General features: G+C 40.0%; 1 protein-coding gene across 5 annotated transcripts in view; it reads right to left on the reverse strand.

Moving 5' to 3' along the window:
• The window catches only part of RASGRF2 (Ras protein specific guanine nucleotide releasing factor 2), a 240,895-nt gene that overhangs the window by 108,072 nt on the left and 120,390 nt on the right, over positions 1 to 12,433 (reverse strand). For 3 of the 5 annotated variants that reach the window (XM_033409052.2, XM_004281652.3, XM_033409054.2), the window contains 3 exons: positions 7,190 to 7,272; positions 978 to 1,226; positions 50 to 438 (listed from right to left, as the gene is read on the reverse strand). In XM_033409052.2, the coding sequence (XP_033264943.1) occupies positions 50 to 438; positions 978 to 1,226; positions 7,190 to 7,272 (721 nt within the window). The remainder of the gene's footprint in view (positions 1 to 49; positions 439 to 977; positions 1,227 to 7,189; positions 7,273 to 12,433) is intronic. The other 2 variants (XM_049707660.1, XM_033409053.2) reach the window with 1 other exon arrangement.

A 12,433-nucleotide genomic window follows, 5' to 3' on the forward strand; every position in this document is an offset into this window, starting at 1 on the left:
TGGGGAAACAGGGGGCCAGCAAATGCGGGGTATGGCAGCTGGATAATACCTCTTTGAATACTTCGTTTTAGCTTGTTACACAGATCCACGCGGGGGTTAACTACATGCTCTTCTACAGATCCTGGGCTTTGTTCTGGAGAAGAAAGGCCTCGGCTAAGATCCAGCGGTACTTTACCAGTGTGTGGTGGTGGGGATGCAGCAGGGCTGTGAGTGGTGGTGGGACTGCTGGACGCTGAGCAGGTGGTCAGGTCCAACGCTCCTATCCTTGAGTTCAAGGGAGAAGTCAAGGACAACTTTCTGGCCCTCACTGGGGAGGACGTTCTGGACACAGCCAATGGTGGTGGGGAAGAGAATTTGCGACACAGGCGCGGGGATTTGCCATCCACCAAGTGTTCACCTCTGCTATTCTGGCTGGTAGCGAAAAACAATTCCAACGACCTAAAAATAAGAGCAAAAGCTATTAACAGGTTGTAGCCAAGTGAAAATGAGTCCCCTGATGTCATTCAAGAACACGCTCCCTACATTAAAAGGCCACAATATCATCATACTTCTGTTGCTGGATTCACCTTCATTTAAATGCTGCATGTATACTACACACTTGCCAAAGGAACACAGACAGTATTTAGGCGTAGTCTAATCCCCTGCTACTAAACTGCGGTCCAAAGACAAGTAACACTGGTAACGGGCTCCACTCCAGACCTACTGAATCAGGGCCTGCAATTTAACAAAAAAGGAGAAAGAAAAGCCCCAAACAATAGAGTTATCTTCCAAATATTCACAGAGCAAGCAAAGGCCACTTGGAAACTTCAACTGCTTCCCTCGGGAACTGTCTGTGACCTCGACTCCCCCGCTTCTACTGGCGGGGCCTGGCAAGTTCAAAGCCAAGCCAGTGCCCTGCAGAGCAGGGCTGCCCATCTGCACAGAGACCCAGGGACCAGGTGGGCCACACTTTCATCACAGGGTAGTGCCGGGCCTACCTGACAGGGATAGAGGTGAAAGGCCTCTTGTATATGTCAGAAAGCTTCCCCAGCACCACGGCTGCCGTCGTGAAAATCCGATAGGTGTGCAGAAAGGTATTGAGGAAATCGATACTAAGAAACCGCAGGTCTGTCAGTCGCTCCAAGAGGCGCTCCACGCTGGCATAACGGATCTGGGGCACTTTGCAGGAGTTGAGTGTTTTACTGAAGCAAATGTCAGTGTCATCCTTGTGAAGACGGGCATCAGACCTACGCACAAGGCAGGAACATGAGGACAAAACCAGGGCGCGGCTGCCTCTCAGCCCCTGAGTATCTCAATATTTGTAAATATATACTCGTGTCTGGGCTTCCCCTTACATTTGATGAAAGATGTGATAGGACATATTACATACAACAAAGCAGGGCTGTAAAAACATCAAATGTGCCATTATAATTTAGGAAGTTCAGAATTAATTGTGGAGACGTTAATAATTCATTTCACTCTGTGAATTCCTTCTGCAGGGGAGGAAAAATAATTTTCTCTCCGCCCTCCTGAGTTGTTGGCTGAGACTCTGTGATAAAAGACAGATGAACAAGAGAAAAATAAACAAGTTTACATGGGAGATAACCAGGGGAAAATGAGAAACTCACAGAGGTGGCTTAGAACTCAGACTTAAATACCATCTTATAGGGAAAGGGAGGTGGGGGGGTATGTAGGCCTCTCAGGGGAGAGTAAATGATTTTTAGGAAAGATGAATGAACCCTTAGAATAGATGGAAGGTATGATAGTTTGTGACAGTTTGCCTGGGTGTGATGTCGACATCTAGTCTTTCCTGTGACTACTGTCAATCTTCCATGGTTGGTGAAACTCCTGGGAAGGGGATTTACGACAACTGAGTTCCTTTTGGAGAATCTGTCTTCAGGCAGATGAGAAGAATTCAGAAAAATCCTCTCTCTGCATTTGCTGTTTTTCAAGTACCTATAGCTCAACATAATCAATATGCCACAGTGGCATATTATAGGGTGGCATATTCTGCTACCCTTCACTTCTTTCTCTGGTTCAATCATGTTTTATTAGGAAATTAAAGCCAAAGCCCTATTTAGGAGGGGCACTGCTTATGCCCTCAAATCAGAATATCAGAAGTGTGGTTAAAAAGTAGCAGGTTGGGGCTTCCCTGGTGGCGCAGTGGTTGAGAGTCCGCCTGCCGATGCAGGGGACACGGGTTCATGCTCCGGTCCGGGAGGATCCCACATGCCGCGGAGCGGCTGGGCCCGTGAGCCATGGCCACTGAGCCTGTGCGTCCGGAGCCTGTGCTCCGCAGCGGGAGAGGCCACAACAGTGAGAGGCCCGCCTACCGCAAAAAAAAAAAAAAAAAAAAAAAAGTAGCGGGTGACATTCTCCCCACAGAGGGGTGGGGAGGAAGAGGAGACCCAAATATCACTGCTGTTATCTGTGGTTATTTCTTTTCCTCGCTTCTAATTTTGTACATCTGTGCTTTCCCCTTTTTTCTTGATTAAACTAATAGATTATATTATTAGGTATTTTCCCTCTGGCACCAGCTCTTTGATTGATCAATTCTACTGTTTCTCTATATTTTAATTTATTAATCTCCATTCTTATCTTAGTTATTTCCTTCCTACACTTTCCTACAGTTGATTTTTGTCATTCTTTTTCTAACTTCTTGAATGTTAGAAAAAGAATGCTTAATCCATTTCATTCTTTCTGGCTGATAAATGCATTTAAGGCCAACCATTTTCTGATTACAATTTAATCCATAAATTGTGTGAAATGTTGTGTTTTCCTTACATTTTCAATATTCTGCAGTGTTAAAAATGTCTTCATAAAAAAAGTAATGGCTGTAATATAGGCAGTCAACTCTTCTAAAGGTTCCCCCTGAACAGTGCCCACCTGCCCACCTGCAATGCTGGGCTTTTCTCATTCTCTAAAACCTCCCACCTGGCTCCTCCTCAACCCATCACCCTGAGGCCCTTGCACTGGAAGCCTGCGGCAGCCTCTCCAGGTGGACAGCAAACTGGAGGGAAGATTCACACGGCAGCCCTCGAGATCCTTGGCTGTGCACAGAGCCCTCAGCCCATGGTGCACCTTTGTTAGAAAGGGCAAAAGAAGCCGGCATAGAGGCCAAGTTCATTAGATGAAAAGCTTGGAAGCTGAGGCTGAATCCAAGTGGGGCTCAAAGAAATGCATACCTTCGCTAAGACTGCCCCTAGCCTTCACATTCCCATCTGAGACCCCATGTCCCCCTTCATGGCAGCATGTCAGAACAGACAGTCAATGAAGTCCTGGATTTCACCCCTTGATTAAAGGATACACTACAGGGCCAGTGATGTTCAGTGAGGCAGCTGCTTGCTAAGAATCAGCTGGCTTGTTGTGAGTGCCCTTAATTAGCCCTTTCAGCACTTCAAGGGATTTTAAGTTATATATTTATTTTCTTTGGGATAAAAAGAAATCAATAGCTTCCTTAGCTTGCTCTTGGAAACGTTCCACCCCAAAGTAAGCTCAGTGCAGATGGAAGGATTTCATTTGCAGGCTTGAAAGAGCATTTTAAATGAGTAGCTTACTTCTGGTGAGGAACTAAGGGTGGCCTGTTAGTTTTAGTCACATCACTGATCTCGAAAATACATAAGTGCATCTTCTGAGATTCTTGAAAATAGCATGGCTCTTTTTTGCACTTAGTATGTGACCCTCAACCAACTTTACTTTTCTGGTTCTTAATCTTTCTCATTTGTGAAAAGACCTTAGAAACTTTTATGAACCAACCAGTCTGTCTAGAGGATGGCTAATCGAGGTAATCACTTTTTCTCCCACCATTTTCCCACCTAAAATCTCTATTTTCTAAGAAAACTGAGGGCAACTATTATTAAAAGAAAGCAAGCGTTAGCCTATATACATAAAGCATAAAACATCACTTAAAGGGATATAATCACCTAATAAATGTCATGATTTTGCATTCTATTCGTAGTTTTGAGCTTTGCATCTTTTTCTTTTTTTTTGCATCTTTTGACTATAATTCCTTTAACCAAACACTAGGGGAAAAAATATATTGTAGCCAACATGAAATTGAAACTGACTAATTGCACCACTGTCCTTCAGAGTTATTACTACAGTTTCATTTCAAGTAAAGAAAAGAAATTAAATATTAGGAAATTATTTAATTTTCTTTTATTACATTGAACGAAATCTTAATTTCCTAAGGGACCCTCGAGAAGACACAATGCGTTACTTAAGCCTCCTATGATAATAACAACTCCTTTTTGGTAAACACTTAAAAAAGTAATTTTGAGACATCAAACCCAAATCACCTATTGTAATTAGTAAGTTTTAAAAGGAAGTGAGTGCCTGCAAGGTAATGCCATTAGGGTAGGATAATTTTTTCTTTTAACTCTGTAAAACATCTTTTTTTTTTTTTTTCTCATTGCATGTGGCCAGAGAGATGTGCAAGGAGGCAAGAATACAGAATTTAGGGTAGACTAGTGCCATGGAGGAGACTATCAGAAGGAACAGAGATTGCAAAATCATCCTCTTTTCTCTGACTGAGGAGAACCAGGCTCAATGAAGCAGGGAGAAATAGAAGGAAGAAAGATATGAAATACATGAAACTCTGCCTTGGGAATATATCTAGTAGAGTACAGATGGGCATCCAAACATGTGTGGCTCCAATGGGAAATCCCTACAGCCCGTGATACAGGTTTCTGTCCTCCCAGGAGAGTGGTTCCAACTCATTGCAGTGACCCTCCCTGTGCACCCAAATGCAGGAAAGTCTTGGTCTGTACAGGAGACAGTTATATCAATACAAATGAGATTGGACATGGGCATTAGTCAAACTGCCACCACAGAGGAAAGAAGATGCATTCAGGCGCCAGCCGTAACTTGGTCAGGCACAGAACTAAAGCTTTTTTCTGTACTAATTTTTAAAGTGAACAAAATGTATACATAGTGGGTGTGCAGCTGCCCGAAGGTTTAGAAGCTTATAACTTGGCCACCAAGTTATTATTTATTCTCATTCTAAAGCAGATTGGACTTTCATGGCTGTCTAAGCTTCACGAAAGTACTCTTAATAAGGAATTAAGATAATATATATTATTTTGTGAAATATTAAAATAAGAATACTGTGGTAGAAAACTAATAAGAAAACTAACCTGGTGATGTGAACTTAAAAATTAAGTCATAATTTGAAACTTTTGACTTAATATTCCATACTTGGTTTTAATTTTAGTATCATACATTTTTAACTGACCTGTTTTTTTTTTAAAACTATACTAAATTAAAAACCTAGAAAACTGAATGCTAAAGGAATCTTTGCCCAAGAGTTTTAAAATGACCCTACTCAAAATATTTTAAAATTTGACTAGCAATTTAAAACAGTATCATCCTTTTATATTTTTTCTGTAGTAATTATGGCACTAGTATAATGTATTCTGCCTTCATCTGATACAATAATTAATAAGTTTTAAAGTTTATACCATTGGAATGATGCTAATTATAATTAATACCTATCAGAAGAGAAAAGTTGATGTTGTTTCTTTGTCTTAAACAGCTCAGACCTAAAAAAAGTCCACATAAAAAGGCATGGAAGACAAACATTTTCTTAGTTTCATGTAACTTTTTTGGAAAGACATAACAGGACTGCTTTTAAAAATACATTTTATTCTTAGAATTTGTACTGCAAATAACCAAAAAATGAGAGTAGGGAACAATTTGGTTAGCTTGAAAATCCTCCTAAAACAATTTTTGAATTTGGAAACAAAAAAGTATGTAGAGACAAAAGCATTAATATAGAGAGCTATGGCACGCAGTTATTGGTATAACTTCTCATCTTAAAACTAGTTTCCTTAGTGATCATAATTAAATTATAGGATTTGCTTTTTTTGTGTTTGTATGTTTTGTTTTTTTCAGTGTTGATCACTTTCTTTTTTTTTTTAACATCTTCACTAGAGTATAATTGCTTTACAGTGTTGTGTAAGTTTCTGCTGTATAACAAAGTGAATCAGCTATACATATACATATATCCCCATATCCCCTCCCTCTTGCATCTCCCTCCCACAGTCCCTATCCCACCCCTCTAGGTGGTCACAAAGCACCAAGCTGATCTCCCTGTGCTATGCAGCTGCTTCTCACTAGCTATCTATTTTACGTTTGGTAGTGTATATATGTCAATGCTACTCTCTCACTTCGTCCCAGCTTACCCTTCCCCCTCCCCGTGTCCTCAAGTCCATTCTCTAGGATTTGCTTTGTTAACAAAACATACAGAGAGCAGGATGGCAGGGCTGGGCAATAGCTTCTGGGACAAATCCATATACAGGCTGTGGGTAAATGGTACCATGGAAAAGTCAGTTAATTCATGTTGAGTGTCTTCAAAATCTAAATGTATCTCTACAACCAAATCTGACTAATATGATTCACACCCACTGAGAAGACAGCAAAAGAATCTGCCACACTTTTGTCCACCCTCTGACACATCTGGCTATCACAACGTTACCTATGGAACTTGAAATTTTTAAAAAACTTTTTATTTTATATTGGAGTATGGTTGATTAACAATGCTGTGACAGTTTCAGGTGCACAGCAAAGTGACCCAGCTACACATATACATGTATCCATTCTCCTTCAAACTCCCCTCCTACCTAGGTTGTTACATAATATAAAGCAGCTTACCCTGTGCTATATATGGTCCTTGTTGGCCATCCACTCTAAACACAGCAGTGTGTACATGTCTATCCCAAACTCCCAACCTCTCCCTTTCCCCCACCCTTCCCCCCCAGTAACCATAAATTAGTTCTCTAAGTCTGTGAGTCTGTTTCTGTTTTGTAAGTAAGTTCATTTGTATCATTTCTTTTTAGGTTCCGCACATAAGCGATACCATACCATAAGATATTTCTCTTTCTCTGTCTAACTTACTTCACTCAGTATGACAATCTCTAGGTCCATCCATTGAACCTGAAAATTTTGAAAGGCTTTTTGTACAGAGGAAGGCATCTAAACAGTATGAAAAACTATTTTTCTATGCTGTGAGTCAATAAACTATGAATCTGAAAAACCATTGTGATAGTCTTATTATTTATAATGGCATATCATGAATTATCAATCACATTACTGTCAAACATATTCAGAGTAGGAAGCAGAAGCCTACTGAAACAATATTTTATTCGGGGTTTTACATTCTCTACCAATTTGATCCTGATTAAAATGTAAGAGAAAGGATTATCACACTTACTTAATCATATGTGGCACAGAAACTTTGGAATTTTCTTCAAACACTATAGTCATTAAACCATTACACCGTATGTTGTCCACACACTGTGAAATTAAAAAATAGACAGTTAAAACCCACATGAAAACCTAGGCGGAGCATATCTTCCCAGAATTATTTATAATCACAAAACAATTCAGTTTCTCATTTGTGCACATATGCACACACGCACGTGCACACACACACACACACACACAGAGGCAGGGAAACATTACACATTGATGAACAGATTCAATATCCAAATACCAAAACTGTGCACCTGGCAAATGCCTGAGGATGGATATAAAGGCTACATTTTCCTAGAATGTGTTTCCCAAGGATTCTGAGCACAATGTCACATCGGCACAATTCTCTGGCAGTCCCAGCACTACTTGAGAAGTTTACACCTCTAGTGAGGTATAAACTGCCTCTGCTATATTCATTCTCTGCCCTAGTGGGTGGTATGGGGCAGGCAGAGCAGAAATGGTGGCTTGCTTGGATGGAATTCATCTTCTCTCTCACTAGGAAGCTCTGTGCCTGCTTCTCGGTGCTTTTTGCCAATAAATTCCCACATTTTACTAGCTTCTCTAGCAGTTTCTACCGGCACCGTGTTAGTTCGGTGAGGATGTATTGTATAATTTCTCCTGTTTCTGGGACACATAAAGCCCTGTTCATCTCCTTTCTCTTTTCCTTCAGGAAATTTTGCTAATTTTCTCTACCTTTTTAATTTATATCTATGCCTTATCAATTCAAAATTTCCCTTTGCAATTACTTTGGGTTAGAGAAGGATTTATTTTGAGATTTAAACAATCTTTAAAATCAGAAATTACTTTTAGTTACTAGGATACCATGTAGTACTTTACGACTGTAATTAAATGGTGTGAAGAAGCTGATTGCCAAGTGATTTCACAGAGCTCTTGAACTCAGGGTTTATCCTAAACCCCAATGTCTAATAAAAGAATGAATATGCATATAAGAAACTTTGGGTCACTGGCATCCCCTAACTATTGATCCCCTACTTAGCATATCAGCCATTTTCAGGCTTGTTTTTCCTTAAAATTTTGTTTCCTCATGTCTTATGCCGTTATTTCAGTGACCAGGTATAGAGGATCTCAACTTCTGGGAATAAAGTAGAATATTTTAAAGTTCCCCTCAATTCATTTCTTGAAGCACCTGGAATTTGGAGTTATCTTTTTATATGAATAATTATGGTTATCTAACTACAAATTAGGTTACATGTGAGTTTATATTATATTTTATTCCCATAGGTGGATTACAAAAATACATATAGTAAGACAAAGTCAAAATTAGTAAGAAAATTAGAGAGGATTTGGGTAAAGCGTGGAAAATAATAAGATGAAGCCTGGGATCAATCCACCACATGTACTTTATGTTGAGAAGTCCCAAACACTTGCTATACATGGTCCTCAAAATTAGCTGAGCTACGGAACAGCCAGCTCAAAGGGTGCCACATGATGAACTACAAAATTCATGGTTTAATAGAAGCTCAATTCATCCTAGTCTGAGTCCAGAGGAAAATTATCTCATGGGTTCTCATAAAGAAAACACTGAATAATGTTGCGAACATTATCCTCAACAACATCCTTAAAGTAATCGCAGTTTTTACCAAACCATTTCTTATAAACTCCCTCAACACTGGATGAAGAGTACAGTTCCAGACTAACCACTCTGTGGTGGGCCCCAAAGAATGGGGGCCTGCCTTTGCTCGTCTGGTTCCAAGCACAGATTTCACTCTCTTCAGAAAAGGGTACGTATAGCCTGCTTTTCTTTAGGCTAAATAAATGCTGCTCCCCCTATCAGTTCTGAGCAGCAGGAAGTTGGACATGGTATTCTTCCATAAGTCCTGAAACTGCAATATCCTAAGTTAGTATCCAGTTGTATGGAGTCAATGTTTCCACCAGTGAACCAAGCTACCAGTAGGTGGGGTATCCTCTTAGGCCTCAGAACAGCTACAGGACCTCAAAGGGAGAGCTCTCAGTCAGGGCTAGATAAAAAGAGACGCCAACGACTCCATTTCTAAGCATGAACAAACAGGGGAAAATGAAGAGATGAGGCTGGCTGGTGTGTGCGTTTATAATGGAGAAGACAGTGAGAGAGAGGGGGCCGGGGTTTGATCCCTGGTCAGGGAACTAAATCCCACATGCATGCTGCAACTAGGAGTTCTCATGCCACAACTAAGGAGCCCACCTGCTGCAACTAAGACCCGGCACAACAAAATAAATAAATATTTTTTAAAAAGATGAATAAGGTAAACTACTTTAAATTCACTTTCCTAATTCCAGTGGGAAAATGGATTAACATTATCCCTGTTGTTATCAAACTATGAGTGTGGGGTTTGGAGGAATGGGGGAAAAGATTGTATGGGGACAGATACCGCACACAGACAGGGAAAGGAAGGCGGCGTTAAGTGATCCTTCACCCTAGTGACATTTCTAGCTATTCCTTAGACTTTTCACTCTCACTGTTTCTGAGCAGAATGAGGATGCCACTTGGGTAATCAACACAGGAAGTGGGAGGGCAGAGATGGTGTTTGGTAAGAATTGAGGCAAGTATATAGTGTTCCTTCAGTCTCCTTTAACAGTCTAAGCAATAATATAGTTACACAGACAACAGCCTTAGGATGACTTAGGGCTACAGTTTTCATGTTTCGATTTTCTATTTGGTTCTTTGACTGATCAGCCTGGTCCTTTTTACACAGTGATCTATTCTTTTCTTTCCTTCCTTCTTCCTTTCCTCCCTTCCTTCCTTTCATAGCTTTATTATATTTTAAACATTCTTTTTCACAGTCTTTTCTAAGTTATCACGCTATTATCTGAAGTTCCAGCAGTGCTAATTATACTGCTCACTATGTCTTCTCTCGCTATTGATAGATCGTTTACTCACAAGATTTGTAATTTTTGATTTTGAGCACCTTGTCATGAGCCCTGAACTGTTGAGGTGTTGCTAATGCAGTGACTTTGTGTTTGCTTCTACCAAGCATTTTGGGTTAGCAACAGTCCAAATATTGTTTTTGCATTAATTTCTCAGTTTGGAATTTTCACACCATGTGAATACTGTAACTCTGAATTTCAAATCCACAGGCCAGAAACACATTTGTTTTTCTCAAAGGAGCTTTTTAAAAATTCAGAACCCAAGGGGCTTCCCTGGTGGCGCAGTGGTTAAGAATCTGCCTGCCAACGCAGGGGACACAGGATAGAGCCCTGGTCCGGGAAGATCCCACATGCCGAGGAGCAACAAAGCCCATGCGCCACTACTACTGAGCCTGTGTGCCACAACTACTAAAGCCCACACTCCTAGAGCCTGTGCTCCACAACAAAACAAGCCACCACAATGAGAAGCCCGCACACCACAACTAAGAGGAGTAGCCCCTGCTCGCCATAACTAGAGAAAGCGCGTGTGCAGCAACGAAGACCCAAGGCAGCCAAAAATTAATTAATTAATTAATTAATTAAAAGAAAATTCAGAACCCAAGTCAAAGACAAACTTCCTTATGTCTTTCCTGGCCTAATGGGTTTTTTGAGTTCTTATTTCATGGATGGGGCAGCCTTCCAGTGCCCAGGCTTCAAACAAGGGCTTCAAACAAGGATCTCAATTCCTTTAAGGGGCCCAAGGCTAACCCTCGCTCCTTTTGTTAATACCCCTCAGGCGTGGGACCAATATCCAAACTAAAATCATTCCCAAGTCTCTATGTTTTCAGTTTACATGCTGTCTACCCTGACTTTAAGTTCCCTTGTTATTTCTGGCAACTAGAGATTTCCCTTTATATCTGTACATATCACCAATGTATTAAATTTTTTATTATACTGATTTTATGTATTAAACATTTCTTGTTTGTAGCTAGAAGGGATCTAAATCGATGCAGTCCTCCATACTGCCAGAATTGAAACTTGGGATAAGTGTTTTAGATCCAAAAGAGAAGATTTATGTGACCACTTTTGAACATCTTATTATCCAATGTCAGATCTCATTCATAAATCTTTCTGATTCATTGTGTTAAGCATTAAAATTACATATCTTGGTTGTGTTGGGGAGAAGAGACTGAGTCCTGGGAAAATGAATGCAGTTCACTCAGTTAAGAAGAAAGACATGAAAATAATCAGGATGTCACATATCTTTAAGGATGTATTGAATTTATGTGAATTACTATAAACCTTGAAATTAATAGGATATTAACAAAAGCAGATTCCTAGGTCATGGCTATTCTAGTTCAGTTTGTAATGATTCTGACCAGGGTGGAGCCTGGGAATATGTACACTCACAGAAGCCCCGGGTAATTTTTTTGATTTATTTTTTGCTTCTTGGGGTTTTTTTTGGCCGCACTGCACAGGTTGTGGGATCTTAGTTCCCCGACCAGGGATTGAACCTGTGTCCCTTGCAGTGGAAGTGCAGAGTCCTAACCACTGGACCACCAGGGAATTCCCTCCAGCAAGGTTTTTTGAGGGTCCTGCTTAAGGAAATAACTGGTCAAAGTCCGTGGTGTACTCTGTCACCATATATATATATATTTTTTACCTTCCTAATACTTCTAAGTAGTAGGAAGAACAGTAAATTCAATTTCTCTTTTAATTTCACCTTTTTATATTAAAGTAAAAAATTCCCTATTGATTCCAGAGAAGTTATTTTAAGGGAAGAAGCATGTCAGTGTGCTACAAATTTGCCTGTATTTTGACACATCTGCCCAAACCAAGAAGCTCAGAGGTGAATTTTAATTCTGCATTTTAGTTGATACCCATAATTATAGAAAAATCTGTTTAATACACCATTATGTATGACAGTAAGACATGCACAAATGAAGGCACTATATTGAAATGAATGGTCAAATCTTCAGCCTCAGATTTTTCCCTATAAATAGATGAAAAAGGGAAGAATTATTGGTCAAGACCATTAACCACTTGCACATTTTGTTGGAGACACCAACGGTTAATTATGACCTTGCTGGTGGAACTAAAATTATAATTAAGCGTTCAAGCCATTGTTACTTCTAAAGATTACAGCTTCAGAGAGAGAGGCCTGACAAAGCTAAACATTTATTTTTTGTATAGAGTTCTCTATGTGAAACTGGGATTATATCAATAGTCAGGCACCACTGTGTTATCTCAAATAAGAACTACACGTGATTGGTAGAACATGGTACAACAGTTTAGCAAGGTGGTATCGAATCAAGCCAGGAAAAATTAAAATTTTGCAAAACAAAGAGTGACAAAAATA

This window comes from Orcinus orca, chromosome 3 (assembly GCF_937001465.1).
Source record: "Orcinus orca chromosome 3, mOrcOrc1.1, whole genome shotgun sequence".
Taxonomy (NCBI): Eukaryota; Metazoa; Chordata; class Mammalia; order Artiodactyla; family Delphinidae; genus Orcinus; species Orcinus orca.